The following is a 25,171-nucleotide window of genomic DNA, read 5'->3' on the forward strand; positions in this document are numbered from 1 at the left end:
GAAGTGGAGACTCAGCTCAGCCGCAATATACCGGACATCTTCCGGACACAGCGGCCTTCTCCGTCCCCCTCATCCTCTCAATCCGCCCGCTCGCGCTCCCGCTCACCAAACAGGCAATCTGCAGAGCTGGGTGCCTCCTTGCCTATGTCCGCCCAGGATCCTCCGAGAGCTCCGACGGCCCCACCGACCCTCTCAATGGCGGACTTACAATTTGTTGCCGCGGATATTAAGGCTGCCATGGCGGCGGCTATAGCAGAGCTCCGCAGTGACTTCCAGGCCATGACAGTAAGAGTGGAGGAGGTAGAACAGGTCACTGCCCGCCATGACGCCTCCCTGGGTCATGTACATCAAGTTACTGAATCGCATGCCATACTCCTGAGGGACCTTAACAGACACGTCGAGGACCTGGACAATCGGGGTCGCCGGAGGAATCTGAGGGTGAGGGGAGTACCCGAAAGCATTGAGCATCAAAATTTACCTCAGACCATCACCTCCATATGCAATGATCTGCTTGGGAGGCCCCCCGAAGCGCCTGTGGTATTTGAGCGCATCCACAGAGCCCTGAGACCCCGTGGAAGAGAGAATGATCCGCCGAGAGACGTGGTGTGCTGCCTGGCCAACTTTCAGCTCAAGGAAGATGTTTTACGGAATGCCAGAATGCGGCAGCACCTCACGTTTCAAGGCGCGGACATTAAACTGTACCAAGACCTCTCTGCCATAACATTGCAGAGAAGGAGAGAACTACGCCCTCTACTAGAAGAACTTAGATCCAGGGCGATCGTTTACCGCTGGAAGTTCCCCTTCGGATTGTCGGCCTCGTCACAAGGCCGATCGGCTTTGCTGAGAGTACCAGAAGACCTCGAGCACTTCTGTGCCACCCTGGGCATCCCACCGGTTAGTGTCCCCGACTGGTACAGTGAGTTCCGCGTTTCCCCGATGCACCGGGCGATCTCCATGGATGGTATCCAGATGGCTGACAACTTCGTTTTGGGCCGCCGCCGCTCCCACCCGCCTTCTTCACCACCGGGCAATAGCAGGGATGCTCCTCGCAACGGAAGCCCGACGGCCTCGCCCGTCCACCGAAGAGCGCGGCACGCTCCGTAGCTGACTGCGCTCATCACCTTCATCTAGTAGCACAGAGACCTTCTTTTTTTTCTTTTTTGGAATCTGCTCGTCGGCTGGTCATGCCTTTTTATTTTTTTTTTTTTTTTTTTCTCTCCTCCTGCTGTCCTGTCATGAAGTCTCCCTTGCCTCCGTGATGTGTCCACGATCCCGGACTCCTCCGCACCACCGAGCTGCCTGATGCCTCGGCACTGATGCCTGCTGTAAACGATCCCGCGGGTCCTATTGACAATGCATCCTGCATCCGGTAACCGTGAGCTGCCTTTCCCTCACATACGGTACCTCCGAGCAGCCTGATCCTCCCACCCTCGTCACTGGAAAAGCCGGCAGCTATGCCTCTTCGCCCCCTCTACTCTGGACTCGAGTTCCTCATGATCGTTACCGGTATGTGCCTTGGTTCCCCCTCTCATTGTGCCTCGATTCTCCCCCCCCTCCCTCTTGCCTTCCCCATTGTCACCTGCTACCACTCCTTGCTGCCCGAGACTGTCCGCCGATGGACCACTTCGGCCCTAGCTCTGGCCAGCACCTTGAGATACTGTTCCCGGCCCCCCCCCCCCGACCCAGTGCGATACCCTCATGGTTATCCCCATGCTCATATGGACACGGACTACATTTGTTCTCTTGGGGTACTGCTCACTACTATGCTTGGGGGAATATAAGGTCTGCGGCACTGTATTTGTAGAGCATTTTATTGTTGTTCCCTTTCGCTCCCTTCCCCCCTCTCTCCCTCTTCCCCCCCTCTTGCCCCCCCTCTTCCCCCGTCCTCCCCCTCTCCTCTTCCCCTCCCCTCCCCTTTCCCCTTACCCTCCCACATTCTCTCCTCCTCCAATTACTCCGCCCCTCCTCCTCCCCTCCTACCTTTCCCGGACTCCTCTGTGATTTTTTTTTTTTTTTTATTTTATTTTACTGGTATTGCCCTTCTCCTGGACATTTTGCCCTTTGGATGAATGATGCCCTGCTTGCTGGTAGGGAGCGGAGCCTTAGCGCTGATTTTGGGCTCCCCTTCCCCCTAGTTGACCAGGTCATTGTCACACTGCTGCCCGCGGGATATTCCTGCTCTACCTTGCCCTCCCCCCGGGCTGTTGCTCACGCTCCTGGGGGAGATGGGATGCTTCACGGGTGCCAGTGCCCCTGGTGACGATACTCATTGCTGTGGCAGTGGGCGCCCGCTCCCGCCGGCGGCCTGCACCCCTGGATGTGTATTCCTCGGCAACCCTCCAGCTGGTTTACATCCTTACGGGTGTGCGGGGGTGCTGGCCGCCGGTGGGCTCACGGCGTCCTGAATGGTGATGGCGGTGAATACAGCTTTGCCAGGCAGCACCACACCGGGACTTGAGCTGTGTGTTGTTTGACAGCTGCTGGAAGTTATTACTGTATTACTGATGTATTAATGCACTGTTGTTCCCCTGTTGCATTGGTTCCAACATGTTTCCTTTTTTTCGATTGTTTCTCTGTGCTGTGTTGATTGGTTATGCTCTCTGGTTCACGTCTACCTCCACTGTTAAGAAATGCTCTTCATGGGATGCATCCCACCGAAATGCTCTTCCTCTCTACTGCTCCTCCTTCCTACTCTCTCTGCCTCTCGCCCGACTACAACACTGACCGTCCGCACCCTACCTGACCCTCGGATGTCTTGCTACCGCGCGCACCCCTCGCTTCGGACTTGCCCACTACCCTCCAGACTGCTACTGCCTAACCAATGGACCCCCGACACTTTGCCACGGTCACCCTCGCCCACACTCCTTGATACTCCTCGTATATCTCTCTGGCTCTCTCACTCGCTCTATGTCCCTGACTCTTCCTCAACTCTCCAATGCAGATCATTCTTGCTCCGGATCTCCCCCTCTCCCTGTTGCGCTGGGCTCATTCAGAAGCTACTATTGACCCCTGCAGGTCCCTGGAGGTCTGGCCACCGTGTTGGTTGTCTCCTTCTACGCCCGCCAACGGTCGACGTTCCTTAACGGTCGTCCGACTTTCTCCGACTTCCAGTCCCCCCACCCCCTCTGAGTTCCTCAGCTGGTCTGTTGGCCCTCACGGTAAAGTAGTTCCCCTACCAATCTCCTCCCCTTCCTCTCCCCTTGCTGGTTCCCTCCCCCCCTCCTTTTTTTTTTTTTTTTTTCTTCTCTCTTTGCATCCTCCCCTTTGAGTGCGCTGAAAATGCCCGCATCCGCTCCCCAGCCGAGTGACCTCCGTCTTAAGGTTGTATCCTTGAACGCCCGCGGCTTGAACACGCCCCAAAAACGCTCAAAACTGCTCATGCACATGCACAGGCTCAGAGCGGATGTGGTGTTCCTGCAAGAGACGCACTTCCGCTCGGACGCCCTCCCAAAATGCACAAACAAGCACTTCACCCAAGCGTTTCACGCTGCGTCGGACTCCTCTAAATCTAAGGGTGTCTCTGTTCTCATCGCGAAATCTACCCCTATCTCCATTTCTGACTCTGTAGCGGATGCCCAGGGACGTTACTTGTTGCTTCGGGGTACACTCAAACATATTCAGCTCACCCTTGCGAATGTATACAGCCCTAATAAGTCTCAGGTCTCATTCTTTAGGTCGGTGATAAGTGAATTGACGCCCTTCCAGCAGGGCACCTTGATCCTCGGGGGAGACTTCAATGTCCCCCTGGAGCCGCTGCTTGACACCTCCTCGGGTTCCTCCTGCTTGCCATACAAGGCTTTAAAACAGATTAAGCTGTCTCTCCGGGACCTTCAGCTTCACGACTCCTGGCGGACGCTTCATCCTCGAGACAAGGACTACACTTATTTTTCCCCGCTCCACGCTAAATATTCAAGGATCGACTACCTCTTCTTGTCTCAACCGGCTCTCACGTCCCTTACGGGGGCCTCTATTGAACCGTCAATACTCTCGGATCATCACCCCATCTCTCTCACCTTGTCCTTCCCCTTAACTTTACCCAGAGACCGGGTGTGGTCCCTTAACTCCTCCTTGTTGACGGACAAAGCAAGGTCAGCCGCTGTCCGCGACACTTTAAAGGATTACTTCTCTATTAACGCGACTCTAGATACGTCGGCCCTCACTCAATGGGAAGCACACAAGTGTGTGGTCCGGGGAAAATTTATAGCGCTCTCGGCGGCTCTAAGAAAACAAAGAGAGGCCCTTATCTCTGAGCTGCTTTCGCGCATTCGCACTTTGGAAATTGCTCATAAACGGTCCCTTGCCCAAGACACCTTAACTGCTCTCACCTCCGCTCGTGAACAACTCACAGAGGAGCTTGATAGAAAGACCAGGCGTGGTTTCCTCCTTTCGCAGAAGCTTTTCTATGAACATGCCAATAAGAGCGGCCGTCTCCTTGCTACGGCTCTTCGTCAGAAGAAGGCGAAGACCATAGTCCACTCTCTCCGTTCGTCTTCTGGTTCTCTGGTATCCAACAACCGGGACATTGCTGCGGAATTCGAGGCTTTCTACAGTAATCTGTATAATCTGGACCCTTCACGTCCCCACCCCTCCTCTAGCCCCTCCACGTCTCAGGCCATTTCCGACTTCCTCGCGACTAACTTGCCCCAAAAGGCTTCCTCCGATTTTCGTTCTGCGCTGGACCTCCCCATCTCCAAACTTGAATGGGACTTGGCTCTTAAGCAGATGCAGCCTAACAAGAGCCCTGGCCCTGATGGCCTGCCTGTTTCCTATTACAAGTCCTTCCCTGACATCCTGGCTTCTCCATTTTTGTCGGCCTTTAATTCTGTCTCGACGGACAATCCCTTGTCTTCGCGGATGCTTGAGGCCCACATTGTTGTTATCCCTAAAGAAGGGAAGGATCCGACCTCCCCTGCTAGCTACAGGCCGATTTCGCTCATCAATGTGGACGTCAAGCTGTTCGCGAAGATCCTGGCTAATAGACTTCTCCCTCTCCTCCCCAAAGGTATCCACAAGGACCAAGTTGGTTTTGTCCCGGGCCGCGAGGCCCGAGACAACACCATCAAAGCCATTAACCTGCACCATGTCCTCTCCACCACTAATCAGAAGGGGTTCCTGCTCTCCCTGGATGCGGAGAAGGCATTCGACAGGGTCTCATGGGAATTTATGGCGGCTACGCTTTCCGCCTGGGGACTGGGCCCTCGGTTTCTTGGATATATTATGGCCATGTACGCTAAACCGCAGGCGAGGGTCCGTGTTAATGACACCCTGTCGAGTGCCTTTCACGTCTCCAACGGGACCAGACAAGGGTGCCCTTTATCACCCCTGCTCTTCATCATGACCCTGGAACCCCTTCTTCATAAGATTAGGCAAAATGACACGGTCCACGGAATTCACTTTGCTGACGAAACATACAAGATCGCCGCCTATGCGGACGATCTACTGTTGTTTCTCTCAGACCCTGTCACGACTCTTCCTGCACTCCTCAAAGTATTCGAGGAATATTCCTCCATTTCCAACTTCCGGATTAACTTCTCCAAGTCCTTTGCTTTGAACGTTTCCTTGCCCCAGCCGGAAGTGGAGCGCTGTCGGGCGAACTTCCGATTCGCATGGAAATCGGATTCGATCACATATCTGGGTATTGAGATCCCGTCTAACCTCCAAAACTTATTTGAACGCAACTTCCCCCCGCTCCTCGCACGAATCTCGAAAGACCTCCGGTCCCGGTCCAAACTTCAGCTGTCCTGGTTCGGCAGGGCAGCAGTTTTAAAGATGAACGCCCTGCCCCGCCTTCTCTATGTCCTCCAGACGGTTCCTGTCCTGATTCCTCGGTCCTTTTTCAAGAATCACCGCCGCATCTGCACTGCCTTTCTGTGGGGAGACAAACCACCCCGCATTTCCTACAAGATCCTTACATTGCCTAAAACCAGAGGAGGTATTGGACTTCCTGACCTACATAATTATTATGCAGCTTGCCACCTTACCAGAATAGTTGACTGGAACATACATGCGCCCCAAAAAGACTGGGTTTCTCTAGAGAAGGGTTTTACTTCCCTGGATCTACGCTCATCACCATGGCTCCAAGACTCGCACTTCTCTTAAACACCACCCCCTTATCGGTCCCTCTCTCAAAGTTTTTCGGTCGGTAAGTGCGTCTCACTCTATTTCTGCAATTCCGGGTCCGATGTCCCCTGTTCGGTTGAATCCTGACTTCCCCCCTGGCATGCACCGTACCTACCTATCCTCGCATTGGGCTCAGGATCAACTGCGGGTTCACCACCTCTGGGGCACCGATGCTCCCCTCTCGATAGCCTCCATCTCGGAAAAGTCCGGCTTGCCCCCCTTACCCCCTTGGCCATATTTGCTCCTTAAGCAATATCTTCAGTCTGTCTTCCGGACGTGCCCCTCCTTATCGTCCACGACCCCGTTTGACTCCCTGTGCCAACAGGAGGGTCCGGTTCGCGGGCTTCTTTCTACCATCCACTCTCTTTTACTTGACGACCCTGAACGAAAGAAACTCAAGCGTTGTGAGGATTGGGAAGCGGAGTTGGCGGTTGATTTCACCCCAGAAGACTGGGAACTGATCTACACCAACAATCACAAATGTTCTCTTAATGTCACTTCTCAGGAAAGTGGTTACAAGCTGGTCAGCCGCTGGTACTACACCCCTTCAAGGCTACACAAGCTTTTCCCCTCCACCTCACAGATCTGTTGGAGGTGCCACGTTGAACCTGGCACGCTCCTGCACATCTTCTGGTCTTGCCCTCGCCTCACCCCCTTTTGGACGGAAGTTCATAGGATTATAAAGCAGGTCACCACGTCAGATGTCGCCTTCACCCCGGCCCAATACCTTTTGCACCACTCCCCTACTTCCAGTAGGACTTATTCTAAATCTCTAACACTACTTATGGTGAATGCCGCCAGACAATGCATTCCGGCACTCTGGAAGACAGCGCAGGTGCCCACCGTTAAGCAGTGGTTCCAACGCCTCTCTAAGGTGGCGGAGATGGAGGAGCTCATTTCTGTCGCGAGGGATACTCCTTCCAAGCATCACAAAAAATGGGCGTGTTGGACCCACTATACGTCCACACCGGAATACTCTCAACTCTGTCAGTAAAGTCTGTATATATTTCTATTAGCCACTTCACCGGATACTCCGTTCTCTGGGCTCATCTCTCTATCCACCTTCCCTACTCCCCCCCCCCTTTTTTTTTTTTTTTCTCTCTTCCTTCCCCCCTCCCCACCTTTACTCCCCTCCACCTCCCCCTCCCCTTCCCTACATCCTCATCCACCTCCTTTTGTCCTGGGAGCCTAGTTGTTACTGGGCAGGCCCGGTCAACTGGCCCCCCCTCCTTTATGCAATTTAGTGACTCATTTGCCGACTCCCCTTTCGGACGACTCCCCTGTCTCCCGTCCCTGGGTACTGTTCACCCAGGGTATGGGCCTCACTGCGGCCCTGTCTGACTTGAATGCTCCGATCCCCTGATGGCTCGTTTCCTCTTTCTTGCCCCTTCCTCTTACCTCTTCATTTACCACCTACTCCTTCACGCTGCAGGTCTATACTTAACTATGTGTAAGCCCCACAGGGGGTTGTTGTCCTATGCTCCCTTGATTACCAATATTGCTCGTTATAAGCCATTCTGTATTTTTACATATGTCAACTTGTGCTGAATGTATGTTTGTACTTTTACATCTTTATAACTCAATAAAATATTTGGAAAAAAAAAAAATAAATAAATACCGTTGGCCTTTGCAGCTGAAAGCTTGTAAGTTCATTGGGCTGCCATGACTGAAGTAACTGCCTGCTTGTGTGGGAGGTACGGGCAGACTGCTACACTGACAGTCTGCAGGGGCCTGACATTGCTAAGAAAAAGGAGGAAAACGCCCGGGTCACCACTCAATAATGCACTCTGATTGATCAGGGAAGGTCAGTTGGTAATACCAACTAATTAAACCATAGCTACACAGTCTTCTATCACAGCCACGAGGGCTGGGCAGTCTCCAACCTAGGAAAAGTAGTTAAAAAAAAAAAAAGAATATTGAACCTGTAAGGCACAGGATCTCAAAAGAGGTTCATCTAAGGACACATGGAGATTATAGAAGTAGCTTTATTTACAAAAAATTTGAGTTTTACAAAAATTCAACCCTACCACCACAGGCTGTGTATATAGCCCACACCATTAAAATCCGACAACGTTGTCTATAACAAAAACGGGGGAGATAACTGCAGCTGCACAGGCATTACCCAGTAACATTCAATCAACATTCACAAAACACATGGATAGAGCTATTGGTTGTGGGACTCCGCCCAGTTTAGAAATAATGATTATAGTATCTTAATAGTTCACCAGGCTGTACGGTATGTTATTATAATTCATGGTGCCATTGCAGATGTAGGGATTAGTAGGAGGGTTTAGGCTATCACTAGATTGGCGGCCCTCCTGTATTAAAAATTGGGTGCTAAGTGTCAGGAGTGTAGCTTGCACTTCATATAGACTTTGAAGCTGTGTATACTGCACAAAGCCGAGTGCCCAAGTTCCACAGTAGTTAAGTTCACATCAGTCACCCTACAGTAGCTGCACAACCGTGCTGTAAAGTCAGCGACAACATATGTCCGGGGGGCGCTCTGATGATTTCAGATAGCCGCCTCCATCCCGACTAGGCACTGTATGTTCAGGTACGCATGTCTGCCTGGTCACTCCCCATAGAACATCAGAGACGATGACAAAGTGCTGACGTGCGTTAGCCTATCACGCTAACTTCTTCGGAGCCTGACATTGTACCTGCGATCTGCTGATCATAGGTGCAATGCTTTACAGGCTTCTAAGAAAAAAATAGTAAATGTTCCTTTTTTTTGTGAACTTATCATTTTAAGCCAGGCATGTCCAACCTGCGGCCCGGAACCGCAGGCAATGCGGCCCACTGCCCCCTGACAATTATTCTTTTTTTGCTGGGGAGGAAGGAAGTCGAGTTGGGGGCACAGTAATCTTAAAAAATTACAAAAAATCAGCGCTTAACTCTAAATGAGGGGGACCGCTCTTTCTGACTATTAATGTCTAATCCTCAATGGTCTTAAAAACTGTAGGTAACAATGATAAGATAATAAATAAAGTTTGGGGGCACAGCCACAGTGGCTTCCAACTAACTGTAGGCAGAGGCTGCCTCGGAGGGGAGGGAAGGGGGAGCACTGCCGCATTAAAAGCAGATCGGGGATCTCCTGCTTACGCAGGGGGTCATACGAAGCCCCGCTTCCTGGACTGGCTCCTATGATAGACGGGGGGTGGCGTGGGAAGGACGTGGCGGCGTTTTATTACTTACAGTATATACCTTACTATAGTATATATTTTATATGCGGCCCGAGAAAATTTCTCTACACTCAATGTGGCCCAAAGAAGCCTAAAGGTTGGACACCCATGATTTAAGCCTTTTGTCTGTAGGCTGTACCCAATTCATTGTTTACACTGATCTTATTGGCTGATATAATTAAGTAAATAAAAAGTTTTTTTTTTTTTTTTTCCTACGCTATGCTTGCAGGCAGTTGGGAGCACCTATGGTAATTTCTCCCTAGCCACCATGTTTCCCCGCAGGGAATTTACCAAAGAAGATTATGGGAAATCTCTGCTTTCTTTAGAACTGGCACCCAGCGCCTCCATAGTCCTCTTACCAGTAAGTCTACACTAAATTGTGATCATAAGGAAAAATTGCTTGTATATAACTAGATACTATCCATGGATTTATCTATATGGGTGTGTAGTGTATAAATAATTAGTCGTTATATTGAGGTTTTTTATAGATAATCTTATAGATCTTTGTTGGAGATTGTGCTGAAAAAATAAAGGGTCCTTTAAGATAAATGACTGACAAGTAACCAAAATGAGTTTCAGATATCTGACGTGCAGCAATTGAATGTTGGTTGGTTAATATTGGTTATCGCCTGTGTAATGTAATCAGTTACTTGTCCTGTCTTAATATTAAAATACTGATTTTGTCATTCTTCTCTTTTACAGGCTGGTAGACCAGCTCGGGCTGTAGTACAGTCATCAGATAGTGGTGTCTTCGGGTTTCTGGGTACACTGTTGTACCCTCTTGTGGCAGTATGGCGGTTTATCAGCAATTTCCTGTTCAGTAGCCCACCTCCCGCACAGCACTCAGACAGGGCAACCCAGCAGGAAAGCACAAATCCTACATCATCCAACAGTTCGGAGCCAAAGAGGTAAGTGAAAACTTGTGAATAAAGATTGCAAACCAGATACAGATGGGGATGCTTGTTCGACTTCTACAGAGAGACCACTGCTTTCACATAGAGAGCAGAGGTCCTTCTTTATAGCTGTTGGCTACAGACAGGTATTTTTACCCAGGCTGTGTCTGCTTTCTAAAGAAATTGCACTGTATAGCCCCTTTCACAAGAGCACATGACAAGTATTTCCCTGAAAAGTGAAAATGAAAAGTAGTCCCCTTTAAATCACATGTAATGGTTTACGTTGCAGTTGGCAGGCAACAAAAAAACAGCTCAAAAGAGCATTTTTACTGCCTCCCACAACTACATGTCTCAATGAAGCCTTACTGTGTTTAAAAATGATAAATCCTTGTATTTATAAAAATACATTTTAGAGCAAGAAAGTGGTAGAATTACTTTGACACATCCATTTATTTCTTGAAATTAGAATTAACCTGAGGATTTATAGTTTCAAAATGCATTTAATTCATTTTCTCTTTCGTTTATTGATGGACACAGCTCCTTATCTTCTTGACCATTGGGTTATACTGCCCCCTACACGAGTAGGACACTAGGCAGGAAAAAGCTTGACTACGCCTATGGGGGCAGTTCCAGGGGGTATACTCCCACTCTCAGCCATAGGCACTTAGTTTTTTTTCTGCCTAGTCAGGAGTAAGGACCTATTTTTTTGCTGGAATCTCTGGTCCTGGCAATTTTTTCCTTTTTAAATGTCACTTTTTCCTATCTTTGTTTTTTTTTTTTTTGTACCTGGTGAGAATCTACAATCAACTGCTGGACCTGGCGACGGACTGAATAATCTAGATCCAGAGGGTCTCCCCAGTCTAGCCAGCGAGAGCGCGCACGCCTCAGCTCCACACTAGGTTGGCTGCGACATAGCCCCTCTGGACGGGGGCTGGCTTGCGGGCGCATACGACCTGGCCTCGGCCTGAGTCGCAGAATTCCTCCTTGCTGCCAGCCCCCCCATTCCGATGGAGCGGTGTTCTGTCAGGAGCGGTGCCCACCCTGTTCCTGGTATGGAAAGAAGCTATCCCCCCCTCTTCCACTGGAGGGTTTTGGGGTGGATGGGGGCCCCTCCCTGGGACGGTGGGACCCTCGGTTTCCCCTCAGCCCGTCTAAAATTTTGGTGGGGACTGTGGGTCTTCCAGCTCCCCCCCCTCCCTGGGTGAGGTTATGAGCTGGCTTTTGCCACAGGCTCTTAAGGGGGTTTGTTGGCGCTGCTGCTGCTGACCGGGTTTTTCCTGGTGCGCACCGAGGGGTTGAGCAGGGTTCCTCGCCACCCTGGGGGTTGGCGATTAGGGCAGGGATGTCCTCTGGGCTCGCTGCTGCAGTTATTGGGCTGGGTGAGCGGATGGTTTAGCATCTACGGGTCCGCGCCTCACACGACCGGATCCAGCCAAAAAATTAGGCCCTGGCTTTGCGACTTACTGCTTGAGAGCTATGTGGGGTTATGTGGGGCGGCCCCAGTGAGGGTGGCTGAAGCTACCCTCCGTTTGGGCATCCGCCCTCCCCTCTGCTGCCCCTGGGTGGTCGGCTCTGCTGGGGCAGCTGGGTGTCCACAAAAATTTAGGCCACGCATCTCCGTTGGGGGGGCAGCCCCAGTGAGGTTAGCTGAAGCCCCCGCTCTTTCTTTTGGGCATCTGTCTGGGTGGGATCCGTGCACTTGCGGCTGGGCCTCCACAAAAATTTAGGCTGCAGCCTACTAGGCCATGCGGCCAGCTTGGCGCCCCCCTTGGAAGAGGTGGCACTGTGGGGGCAGTTTATTTTTTTTATGGCAGCCATACCATTATTGTGTAGGGCACCTGCCCCCTTTGAGCGCTGGGGGACCATCAGGGTACCCTGCCTGTGCATCTGCGTCACGGCGGGCAGCCCCCCCCCCCCCATTGTTTTTTTTGCAGGGTCCAGTAGGTTTTCCATTCGTGGGCCCTTGATCGGCGTTCCCTTTGCAGGATCGCAGTCGGCAGCCCTCCTCTGAATGTAATGTTTTCCGTGTGAGCTTAGTATATAGCACCCCCCTGTCTCATCTTTCTCATCAGATCCTGAATCTGTTTCGAGTCACCCTACTGGGTCTGGGTCCACGCACCCTGAGTGCTCAGATAGTGAGGATAATTCCTCTGCTCCTCTAGCGCGCATAAAAAGGAGCTGGTGGATGCACTGATTGTGTCAGTGCATGAAACCTTTAAAATTGAGGATGTGGCTGATGCGTCAGAGGCACTTGTCCCTTTTGGCACCCACAGGCCCTCCAAAGCGGTGAGGGTGTTCCCCTTTTCCGCTTACTTTGACAACATTGTTCCCTAAGCAGTGGGGTTGTCCAAAACACACTCTTGTGGTCCCTTAGCGTTTTGCTATGTGTTATCCCAAGGATTCCCTGTTTAAAAAGTGGATGGTCCCACCTGTAGTGTCCGGCATTCTAAGGTGGGCAGACCGATTCGTTCCAGCCCTCTCTGCTGTAAACATTTCAAGGATGGTGCAAAGGTTTGTGGCACGATCTCGGGATCCTCTGGCCAACGCCACAGACGCATTCTACTGGCTCCAGATTGGCCTTGCCAGTCTTGGTACGCCGATTTGGTATGGCTGGTCACCAATGCTTCTTGGAGACTTCCTCTCAGGGAAGGTCTGCTGTCCCAAGGGCTAATCCTGCTTTACAGTTGCTGGCTTTAACGGCTTGAGAGCCAGGTGCTGAAGAATAGAGGTTTGTCTGAATTGGTAATTTCTACGCTGTTAAAGGCTAGAAAATCTACCTCTAGGAAGATCTACCATCATACTTTGAAGACGTACATTGCGTGGTGTGAGTCTCTTGGGGTTCCCCCTTTTTCCTCCAATGAGGGGTTGAGCAGCGCCTGGCCTTTGGTACCATTAAGGGCCAGATTTCAGCCTTGATGGTTTTCATTCAACGTCCATGGGCCACACATTCCTTGGTGCGTACCTTTACCCAGGGAGTTCGACACTTGGCTCCTCCAGTGCGGTCTCCATTGCCGCCATGACACCTCAATTTGGCTGTCCGTTCTCCAGAAACCTCCCTTTCAAAATATTTGGGAGGTTCCCCTGCTTGATTTGTCTCAGAAGGTGGCCTTTTTGGTGGCTATTACTGCTGCGCGCAGGGTGTCGGAGCTGGCGGCGTTGTCTTGTAGTTCACCTTACCTGGTGGTTCACAGAGATAAGGTGGTTCTTCGTCCCTGTCCGTTGTTCCTTCCAAAGGTCATCTGATTTCCATTTGAATGAAGACGCGGTGCCTTTCAGATTTCCCAGGCCTAAACATCCTAAGGACATTGTCTTGCATTCCCTGGATGTGGTTCAGGCAATCACTACGACCATTTCCAGATGGATCAGACAGATGGTTATTTAGGCCTATTCCATAAGGGGTCAAGTTCCTCCTTTCCCTGTTTAGGTGCACTCTACTTGGGTGCTTAGTGCCTCCTGAGCCTTCCATTCTCAGGCGTCAGTGCTGCAGGTTTGCAAGGCGGCCACCTGGCCGTCTGTGCACACTTTCACAAAGTTTTATAAGGTGGATGTGTTGGCATCTACGAATGCTTCTTTTGGCCGCAAGGTTTTCCAGGCTGCTGTTTAGAGGACCTGATCCTCGTCAAGGGTGTATTGTTTTTTTTTTTTTCAGGTGAGCTCCAGTTGTTTATGGTTTAGCTCCATGTTACCTGGTTGGCTACTGTTTAGCCTTGAAAATTTTTTCTTACTGTTCCCACCCCTCATGTTTGACACTGCTGTGGGACGTCCAAATGGTCAAGAAGATAAGGAGCTGTGTCTGTCAATGAACGAAAGAGGAAATGTTTTTTTTTTTTTTACTTACTCTAAAATGTATTTCTCTGATGTTCATTGATGGATCCAGCACCCATCGCTCTGGAGTTGACTTTCTTCTGACACTGCTTGTAACAAAACTGAGTGCCTATAGCTGAGAGTGGGAGTATACCCCCTGGGACTGCCCCATAGGCGTAGTCAAGTTTCTTCCTGCCTGGTGTCCTACTCCTGTAGATGGCAGTATAACCTAATGGTCAAGAAGATAAGGAGCTGTGTCCGTCAATGAACATCAGAGAAATGGATTTTACGATAAGTCAAAAAATCCAATTTTTGCTTTCTTTGAAATTCATGGTCTTAATTGTAAAAGAAAACCTCCTTTTAATATTTGTACTGCACAAACATGTATGTTAAGGGGAACTACTGAAGCAGGCACCCATGGTGTTGCCTTAATCGCAGGGGAACGATTGGCAACTGGGTTAAAACATTTGTTGCTTTAAAAAAAAAAAAAAAAGCCAATTGGCTTTCTAAAAATCAAGGATTTTGCAAACTGTCCTTGAGTTTCATGACCGTTGGCAACCCTGGTATGTGCTGTGTGGGGAGGTAGAGGGAAGGTTGTAGGCAGGGGGCTTTGGGGCAGCACAGCCCACCCTAGCACTCCCCTAGATAAAGCCATGTTGAATTTACTTGCCTGGAGCTCTTGAGCGTCACAGCATTAGCTGCTGCTGGGGCTATTTCAAACTCGGCAGCCCCAGCATTCCTCCAGATGTGCCTGGTTTCTGATTGTTGATTGCTATGCTCAGTCAGGAAAAAAAAAACTCTATAGACTGCTTGGCCTGTTTCTGCTGTCGCTTTTCATATTTCTGAACTGCTTGCACCATCCAGGATCCCAGTTCTGCAAAGTTTTAAACAAGTGCAGAATATGTAATCATGAAGGCAAGCTTACCTTATTTGCTGCTTTTTGGTCTGCTACAAATATTGAATGTGTTTTTGTTATGAGTGCTCAATAAATGCAAAAAAAAAATACCTGACAGTGTTCTTCTGTGTATACTGCATTTTTATCTCAAATAATGTTATCAGGAAATATATTAGGACTGACCCCCCCCCCGTGTTATCTAGTCCTGATATACTTCTTGTAGGGTGACGATCCTATACCTCTATAGATACAGTAGAGTACAGGAGATCCTATACCTCTATAGATACCTCTATAGATACAGTAGAGTAAAGGCCCGTACACTCTTGATGGAAATTGGACGAAATATCCTCCGATTTTTCTCTCTCTTCCTCAGTGTTCATAACCGTTTTTAGTTGACAGTGCATAAATGTTCACAAAATTTCTCGTCCGATTTTTTTTTTTTTTTTTTTTGGGACATTTGTTCCTAGACTTCCGGGTAGTCAGCAACTTCAGATCATGCACGGTCTTTCCTATCTGATTTTTCACAGACGTAATGCATACACATTAAACGAAATTTGGTCGTCTGGGGACGGACGATAAAAATTTTGGCGTTTGTCCCTCCGTTTTTTTTCGTTGAAAATGTCGGCATCGGCTGCTGAAAGTTGTGTACACACTAGCCGAAAATTGTATGATTTTTACCTTGGACGGGAATTTTCAGCAGATTTTCTACTAGTGTGTACCCCACTTTAGTGAGAATTGTCCCTCTAGGAGAGGAAGTGAAAGGAAGAAAGTGTAAGGTGACAATTAAAGGAAAACAATCCTGAGCAAAGAAATCTAATACAGCCACCACACCGAAGGATTGGTAAGCTGCAATAGATGAAATTTTTGTTTTGTGGGTTTAGATGCACGTTAATTTTGTTTTCCATTGTTTCACAGGGAAGCAGTTCGAAGAAGAGTACTTGACAAACGGACAGACGAATTCAAAAAAGAAGGCAAAGTTTACAGGTTAAGAACGCAGGACGATGAAGATGAAAACAACACGTGGAATGGAAATTCCACACAACAGATGTAATAAAGGAGTAATATAGTAGATGTTTATTTAGACTCTTATTTGAGCCACTTTCCAGCGATCGGGGGTCCTCTATTTTAAGCACCGTCATGGCCATTTAATACATAGCGATATGCATGAATTAGGATCCTTTAACTCTTTTAATTTAAGGTTTGGTTCTTACAGACGCCGCTCACTATAATATATGCTTCTATGATAAAAATTGATTTGTTTTTTTTTTTTTTTTTTTGTCTTTTGGATAACCGATGAGTTCCGCAGGACTTTTCTCTGAGCCTTTATATTCAGCACATGCGGTCACCATTGGGTTTTTTGCAAGAATATAATGTGTTTATTAATCATAAACTCTATTCTACATAACTTATTTATATTGATCAGTTTTCTTTATCACTTCTGCAAGACCTCAGTCATTTCTCATAGTTTTACATCATCCGTTTTCAAACATTGCCAATAAAAAGAAAAAAATTTTTCAACAAATTGTGTCTTGGGGTTGGTGTTCAAAGTAAACGATACTCTGTGTATGTCTCGGCAAAGAAAAAATCAGTACATTTCTGCAATACGTTTACATATGTTTTACCCCTCAAAATATGGCAGGTAAAGAAAAATACTTGTTCTGCCACAAATCCAGTGTGCTTGTAACTCGCTTTAAACTGGCAATACTGCACTGAAATCTCAAACATTATTAGCCCTGCCCTGTTTACCTTTTCAAATTACGGAACACCTCCCCCACTATGTTAGAGGTTATGTAAGAGGGAGGAGTTTTGTTGCCCTAGCACACTTTCTAGGGTGCCACTTTCCAAAGTAGCCTTTCTTAAATATTTTACCATGGAGATTTCAAGATATTACTTCACAGCATTAGAAATGTAAAGTTGTTTTTGTTTTTCATTAAAATTATAAACCTGTTATTCCTATCTGCTCTGTGCAGTGGTATTGCACAGAACAATCCCTTACCTTCTCTTCTGGAGTCCCCTTCTCTTCTCGGAGTGCCCCTTCTGCAAACCTACGCCCCCCTGCTCCCTCCTTACTGAATCTGACTTACAGCTTCAGGAACCAATCCCACTATTTGCAATAAAGGCTGGTTGTTGAGGATGCTGGCGGGTGCCGGTTGCTTGACACATGCCACATGACACCCAAAGCGCACCTAAAAACACACCCTGGGTGCATTTCCCATTGACTTAAACGGGAGGTGCATCTTTTTGGTGAACTTTTAAAAAGTGATTTTTTTAAACTGCAGCACATCAGTGTGAAAAGTCACGCCGGATCCAAATGAAAATACCTTTGATGCGCTTTTGTAAAATTGGAAATGTGTCTTCTAGCATGGCAAAATTGCATAGGTGTGAAAGGACCCTCATAGGTGGAGATGCTTTGTAGTATGCTTTCAGTGGTATGATTAACAGACCAAAAGGGAGCAAATAAACATTTTATTGTTAAAGTAGACCCTTCACAGAGAACGCATCCTGTCTGTGTTTTCTAGACATCAGCGACGACATTGAGAATGTATCCTGCCTGTTAGAGATTGGTGACATCATGGAGATTGCAGTCTATCCATTTGTAAGACAGCAGTAATAACACAGAGAATGCAATCTATCATAGACCTGAGACATCCCGCAGGCTGCAACCTAAATTTGCAAGGGACCATAAAAGTCACTGAGAATGCAGCCTATCCACTCACCTGAGACTGGTGACCATACTTAAGATTGTAATCCCTCCATTAACTGGAGACTGGTGGCATGTCTGAAAATTTAGCCTATCTGTTCGTGAAGAATGCGGTCTTTCCAATCATTAGATACCAGTAGGCGAGTGACCTCACCAAGAATGCAGCCTATGCATAGACTAGTGGCATCACTGAGCATGCAGCCTAACCATTCTCTAGGGATCAGTGATATCAAAGGGAATACAAAGACTAAAAGCTGCACTGTGAAAATGATTAACCTAAATTGACAAAAATGTGCTAAATAAACACCATTTGACGTGAACAATAAATGAAATGTGCAATCATATATTGGCAATATACAAGTCCAACATCAGTGAAGAGTTGAATGCAATTGCAAGTAAACAAACGGTGACATATACAAAACGATCTTGCACCATCAACTTGTGTATCCACCACCACACGCAATGCTTGCGTACCAAATGGAGAGACCCAAAAGGGTCAAACGCGCCAGAGGTAAGTAGATGATGGGTGACCAGTGGATCTCTCCGCTGTGCTCTTTATGAGATATTCAGCTTGGCATCCGATGATCTCCGTAAATGTTAATAAAATGCCATTGTGTAAAATCGTGCGATTTATTGAATAAATAAGTAATGCACTTACAGCAAGTAGAAGTAAACATCAAACATGTATAAAAAGCCGTTCCGGCTGAACGCTGCACTCGTCCTACCGGGATCCTCGTAACACTCGGTGACGTCAGCACGTTGCACACCCGACGCGTTTTGTCATAAGTGACGACGTCCTGGGGCACTAGATCATCTGATGCCAAGCTGAATATCTCATAAGGAGCACAGCAGAGAGGTCACAAAAAGGATCCTGCGAGCAACCTCTTAATGAAAAATTAATAAATTGCTGCAGACACTCCACTTCTTATAGCAGTGTAAACAAATCAATAAAATAGTGCTGCGCAAAAAAATAGGAATAGTTGAAAAACTGTCAAGCAGTGAAAAATAATCAGTGCCAAAATAATAAACATATATATATATATATATATATATATATATATATATATATATATATATATATATATATATATATATATATATATGCATAGATATGCAACAGTGCAAAATAGTAAAGTGCAAATGCAGAAAAAGTGCCAATAAAGAAATATAATAAAATCCAGTATATATAAAAATGTGCAAAAATTGCAAAGAAAGTCCAATAATTAAATAGTCCACGTGAATAATAGTGCTTAAAAAAAATAGTCCTATAACAGTGAATCGGCTAACTAAAAATGGCTAGTGCTTCCCAATGGTGAGTGACCAGAGTGTCACAGTGAAACCGCAACCGTGCACCCCCTTGTGAGTGGGTGCTCACCTTTAAAATATATACAATAGGGCATATATAATATATATATATATAATATATATAATGAGATCTTAGTAAACATCCATCCGGATCCCTATGACTCCTCTCATCCGAGATAACCAAGGCTGGTATACCGTATCCCTCAATGCAGCATCATGTATAAATAGAAAGCTCACAATAGTGCATGGAATCCTTATAAAACTTTTGTTTCATAAAAAAGTAGACCATCTCACTCACATGTAACAGTGCATAACATGCACTTTCAAACAGCCATATCAGTAAAAACAATCCATCCGGGAAAACGATAATATTGTGGTGGTATAGCGGGAGACGCCGTTCGCGTCTGCCTGTTAGTATGTACCGGCAGCTGACAGTCTCACCAATTGATAGCGAAGCGCTCCGTCCGTCCTTGCCCCTCCCCTACGCGTGACGACACAAGGGGACCACGTGTCTTCATCCCCCTAATGTTGAAAAATGTAAAGTAATGCACTTGGGCATCAGAAACACGAAAGCAAGCTACTCACTAGGGGGGGAACCTCTGGGTGAATCTAAGATGGAAAAGCACCTGGGGGTCCTAGTGAACAACAAGCTTGGCAGTGGCATGCAATGCCAAGCCGCTGCGAGCAAACCCAACAAAATACTGGGATGTATAAAAAAAGGGTTCTTTACTGTCAGAGCAGTAAGGATGTGGAATTCTCTTCCACAAGCAGTAGTATCAGAAGGGAGCATCGATAGTTTCAAAAAACTATTAGATGGGCACCTTAAAGACCACAACATACAAGGGTATACAATGTACGTAAGGGTATAAATGATACATTACAGGTGAAGTCACTGAGAATTCAGCCTATCGATTTACCACAGACCAATGATATTACTAAGAATTAGGGATCGACCGATTATCGGCAACACCGACATATCGGGGGCCGATATGCATTTTCCCCGATATATCGGAATCGGCCCCTGAGGTTACCGATATTACGGGAAAGTGCTGTACCGGAGTGATGCCTGCAGCTAGAGGCATCACCCCGGTACCGGCGTCCATACCAATGCGGCTGTCATTACAAGGAGTGGGAGGGGATGTTCCCGCCGCCTTCTGCGGCTTGCCCTGGTCTCCTGTCCCACCGGGAGACCCGGGCATCCTACCTGCATGGCCGCCGAAGGCCCACTCAAAGCTGCATTCGGCTCTGATCGGGTCTCCATGTAAAAAACCCGGAAGTGATGTCATGACATCACTTCCGGGTACTCGGCGCCAAATTAAAAAAACTGACAGCATTCAAAACAGCTAAACTTGGCGTTTTGAATGCTTTTTAGTGCTGAGGAGGGGTTTGGGGTCCCCCCCCCCCCAGATCCCTCCACAAGGAGTACCTGTGAAAAAAAAAAGTTATTTTACATGTCTGAAAATATCAGCCGATACCGATATTCGATGACCAAAATATCGGTATAGGCATTAAAAAACTATATCGGTCGATCACTACTAAGAATGCAGCCTCTTGACAAATCTTATTTACCGCTGCTCCGTTGTTCCCTTTGAGGGTACGGCCCTCCTGGAGTCCTCCCTTAAAATATATGTTAGATGTACTTCCCTGATGCAGGAATCTGCAGAGCAGTTCTCGCCTAATCAGCCTCTCTGGTGTAATCCCAGTCTTCCTCACTTCTGGGACTTGCCAGATGCTACTGCTTGGGCAGGTAGGGGGCTCAAATATGCTCACCAGTTGTTCTCTGATGGAATCTTTAAAACTTTCCGGCAGTTTCAGCTGGACTTTCAGGCACCTGGCTCTTGCCACTACCATTACTTGCAACTACGACACGCGGCTGCTGCCCAGTTCGGTGCAGCCCAAGTGTCTCTTGCCTATTCCCCGTTGGAAAAATAATTGTTTTGTGTGATGTTCACACCAAATTGACCAGTTCCTATTATAGTGTCCTGATTCGTAGTGTTCCGTCTTGTTTGGATGCCATTAGAGCCGGGTGGGTGAAAGATATTCCGGACTTGTCGGAGGATGATTGGGAGGAACTGCTCCATACCTACTTTACGACTGCTATTTCCACTAGAGACAGACTGATACAGTTGATGATCTTTCATCTGACATGTTGTACCCCCCATAGATTGTTCTTTATGAAACACAGGTCCACTGCGGAGTGTCATAAGTGCAGTAAAATGACGGGTGATCTGCTTCACATGCTATGGGGATGCGATAAAATTAGGCCTTTCTGGTCTCAGGTTACTTGCTTCCTGTCTGCACACTTTGATCTCCCTAACGTATGTAACCCCAAATGGTGCATTCTAGGAATCTTCGAAGATATAGGTTTGTGCTCTAGCCCAAAACAATTCCTAAGACTATTATTGTTTTATGCCAGGAAAACAGTTGTGATGCAGTGGACCGGTACTTCCGGTATTTCTTTGAATCTTTGGAAGCATATGGTGAATCAAGTTCTTCCCTTGTATAAATTGACGTAGGAGGCTAGGGGCTGCCCAGATAAGTTTATTAAAATATGGGGAGCCTGGGTTGATATGATTGAGACCTGTGCTACAGAGGAGGTTTAACCTCCCACCCTGTGTGAGGCGAGGGGCGTGTGAGCATGGAGAGCCTATTACTGGAGCTGTGTACCGCCTGCGAGACCTACACTGTTTAGTACCTGTTTTTCACTGCTTATATTTTTCTTTTGAGTGATATTGAATGCTGATGATATCTTTGTGTAATTTGCCTTAATTACTTGACTTCCTTTTGGTTTACCCTCCCCCCTCCTTTTTATATCCCGTGCCAGTGTGTATTGCAATGATTTCTTTAACACTCATCTTTGCTCCTCCTTATTATTTCTACCTGTTTGGAGTCCTGAGGCTGGGCTTGTAATTCTTTCCATCAAGAGTGTTGTGTTTTACTTTTGTATGACTGGTTACTTTAATAAGGTTGAAGTTTAAAAAAAAAAAAAAAAAGAATGCAGCCTATCCACTTGCTAGAGACCTGTGACACCACATCAAATGTAGCCAATGAAATCATTTGAGACTGGTGACACCACTATGAATGCAGACATCAGTTCATTAGAGATGCGTGACATCACCGTTGCTGCAACCTGTCTATTAAGCTCCTTTCACACACTCCGTCCGTTTTTCTCAGCGGGGATCGAGCCGCCGATCCCCCGCTGAGCAGCAGGAGGACAGCTGTGTCTCCGCGCTGTGTGCGGAGACACAGCTGACCGTTCCCCATGCATCTCTATGGGGGAAATCGGATGGGAACGGACCGTCAGTCCGTTCTCACCCGATCCGATCTGATCCGATCCGCTGGACGGATGGAAAATGGGGTTTTCATCCGTCCAGATTTGACGGATCGGGTCGGATGTCAGCGGACATGTCTCCGCTGACATCTGATGCCCCATAGGAATGCATGGGGGGACCGTTCAGATCCGCCAAAAAAACGGACAGGCGGATCTGAACGGTCCGCCTGTGTGAAAGGGGCCTTAAATAGAGACCAGTGCCATTACTGAAAATACACCTAATCCATTTACTGGGGGTTGGGGGACATCACTAGCAATGCTGCTTAAAATAAATTAATCAGCTTATAACCTTCTCTCTATGTCCTTAGTGTATAATTCTGTGAAAACAGTACAGAAGTTCCGCATGGAGTTCATTCACATGATAGTGGCGTCCCTACATTGGGGGGATTTCTCGCTTCTTTTGACATCAAGGACGAGTATCTGCACATTCTAATATGTGCTGGTCGCCAGCGCTTCCTCTGTTTTGCCGTGGACGAGGAGCATTATCAGTTTGTGGTGCTGACCTTTGGTCTCATCTCCGCACCTCGGGTCTTCGCAGGAGTGGCCTGGTCTTTTTTTTAGGGCGTATCGTTTTTATCAGGTGAGCTCCAGTTGTTTATCGTTGAGCTCTGTTACCTGGTTGGCTATGGTTAGCCTTAGGAATTTTTCTCTGATGTTTTCCCACCCCTCATGTTTAACACTGCTTTGGGACATCCCAATGGTTAAGAAGAATCAGGAGCTGTGTCTGTCAATGAACAAAAGGGGAAAGGGGACTTACCGAAAAATCCATTTCTCTGATGTTTATTGACGGACACAGAACCCACTCCACTGTGGAGTTGACTTTCTTCTGACACTGCTTGTAACAAAACCGAGTGCCTATAGCTGAGAGTGGGTGTATACCCCCTGGGACAGCCCATAGGCATAGTCAAACTTTTTCCTGCCTAGTGTCCTACTCTTGTAGGGGGCAGTATCACCCAATGGTTAAGAAGAATCAGGAGCTGTGTCCGTCAATGAACATCAGCGAAATGGATTTTACGGTAAGTCAAAAATCCCATTACAGTAAAATCTTGGATTGCGAGCATAATTCGTTCCAGAAACATGCTTGTAATCCAAAGCACTCTTATATCAAAGCAAATTTTCCCATAAGAAATAATGGAAACTCAGATGATTCGTTCCACAACCATTTATTCATAAGTCTTTCAGTTTATAGTCTATATACAAAGATTATATCAATGTGATAGGTTGTGTCGTCATAAAATGTCCATCCACAAATGGCAGCCTCCACAAGGGGATTAGAAGCAAAATCCAGCAGGAGCTACAGAGTATAAAAGAGAAGAGAGGCGCCTCTAAGTGTAGCAGTATGGGGACATTTAATGAAAGTACAACATTTAGCAACTCACATGGTTGATGATTAAAGAGGCACATCTAAGTATGCAGGCATACGGGGTAAAGCTGTCCACATAGACCACCTTCTGAACCACTGGCTCTCACCGATGTCAGTCTGCAATTGTGATTGGGAAGAATACCCTGCAGTAGAGTGATCTGAAAGCGAGACTTTGAATCCCTCGTGGAGCGCAGCTTGGAAGGGATGATGAAGATGGCAGTGCGGAGGATGGACATACTTAGATGTTCCTGTTTTAATCATCAACCATGTGAGCTGCTAAATATTGAACCTTCATTAAATGTAACAATATTGCTACACTTAGAGGTGCCTCTCTTCTCTTTTATACCCAGTTGTGACATGACGCTACTTGTATATCAAGACATCGCTTGTATATCAAGTCAAAATTTATTTTAAAAATTTGCTTGTCTTGCAAAGCGCTCTCAAACCAAGTTACTCTCAAACCAAAACTGTATTGGTAATTGTGTCATCCAAAATGAATTAGTGCTGTGTGTGTGTAACAAAGGCTTTTAGTGAAATTCTCTTACTAGCATAGACTCTCTGTATAAAGAATTTTAGTTGTACAAAATGAACTATTTAATTTATTACATAATTGGTTCCATTCAGGCAGTTCTTACAATGTACAGAAACAATTAAGCATCCATTCAATTCGCTGTATTGCCAGTATCTGCATTCTAAAATAATTCTGCTAACTTTAACTTCTTCTTCAGCTTGCTGTACATCACTATAAACCCAATAATTCCAATAACGGAGGCAAGTACTAGGGCAAACTCCACGTACAGAGCAATCATGGCATCCTCTGTAGAGATGTTCAGGCCCAGGAAACTGACGCTGGTGGATTTTGGAGTGTCAGGGTCAGATGGCCTCGGTGTCTCAGTGGTCAGATCTGGCCTAGGTGTTGTGACTGTAGGAGGAAACCAACAAATGGATTATAAAAAAGATCTTAAGGAATTGTAGTAGATAGGTGGATTTCTTTACACTTTAGTGTCACTAAACCCACATTAAAAGCTATCAATATATAAACCCACAGAAAAAGAGCAATAAACTGTGTATTACATGCTGTTTATCCTCACTATAAGATTTTGTTTTCTGTATTCTGCAAAAAACCTGGTTGATCCTGCTGTTCTCTATTACCACGTTCTTTCTGTCCATGTCCCCGATTCAGCTAGGGATTTTGCAGCTGTGGTGGCAAATCTGCACATGCTCAGTTTTTTTTTTTCTCCTGTGCTGAGAATTTCCTCCCTATCTCATCTCTGCAGCCCATGTGACTATAGAGTTACACATTGTATACACAGTGGTAAATGACAGCCCACTTCCTCTGTCCGCCTCCATGCCCACCAACCAGCTAAAAACAACGGAGAGGGATATTACATGTAGATTAATAGTGGCTTCACCTCCCTCTTATTTTAAGGCACAGGCTGGAGGGGTACCAGCCCACCCCACACCATGTTATTTCCACAAAGTTTCAAATATACTGTATATTTTATTGCCAATGTAAAACAGTTTATTGATATTTATTTATTTTTACTCTGTATTCCAATGGCTGTATTTTTATTTTA

General features: G+C 47.0%; 2 protein-coding genes across 2 annotated transcripts in view; one reads left to right on the top strand and one right to left on the bottom strand.

The window, feature by feature from the left end:
* Window positions 1-16,299, top strand: part of UBXN4 (UBX domain protein 4) — a 62,513-nt gene extending 46,214 nt beyond the window's left edge. Inside the window, exons 11-13 of the mRNA XM_082261955.1 lie at window positions 9,532-9,663; window positions 10,005-10,210; window positions 15,810-16,299. Of these exons, the coding sequence (XP_082118081.1) occupies window positions 9,532-9,663; window positions 10,005-10,210; window positions 15,810-15,945 (474 nt within the window). The 3' untranslated portion in view covers window positions 15,946-16,299. The remainder of the gene's footprint in view (window positions 1-9,531; window positions 9,664-10,004; window positions 10,211-15,809) is intronic.
* Window positions 16,300-24,114: 7,815 nt separating this feature from the next.
* The window catches only part of LOC309558740 (uncharacterized protein), a gene marked incomplete at its 5' end in the record, with an annotated part of 184,416 nt that continues 183,359 nt past the window's right edge, over window positions 24,115-25,171 (bottom strand). Inside the window, one exon of the mRNA XM_082261787.1 lies at window positions 24,115-24,516. Coding sequence (XP_082117913.1) covers window positions 24,287-24,516 — 230 coding nt within the window. The 3' untranslated portion in view covers window positions 24,115-24,286. The remainder of the gene's footprint in view (window positions 24,517-25,171) is intronic.

This window comes from Pelophylax lessonae (assembly GCF_965119305.1).
Source record: "Pelophylax lessonae genome assembly, chromosome: 6".
NCBI classification, from domain to species: domain Eukaryota; kingdom Metazoa; phylum Chordata; class Amphibia; order Anura; family Ranidae; genus Pelophylax; species Pelophylax lessonae.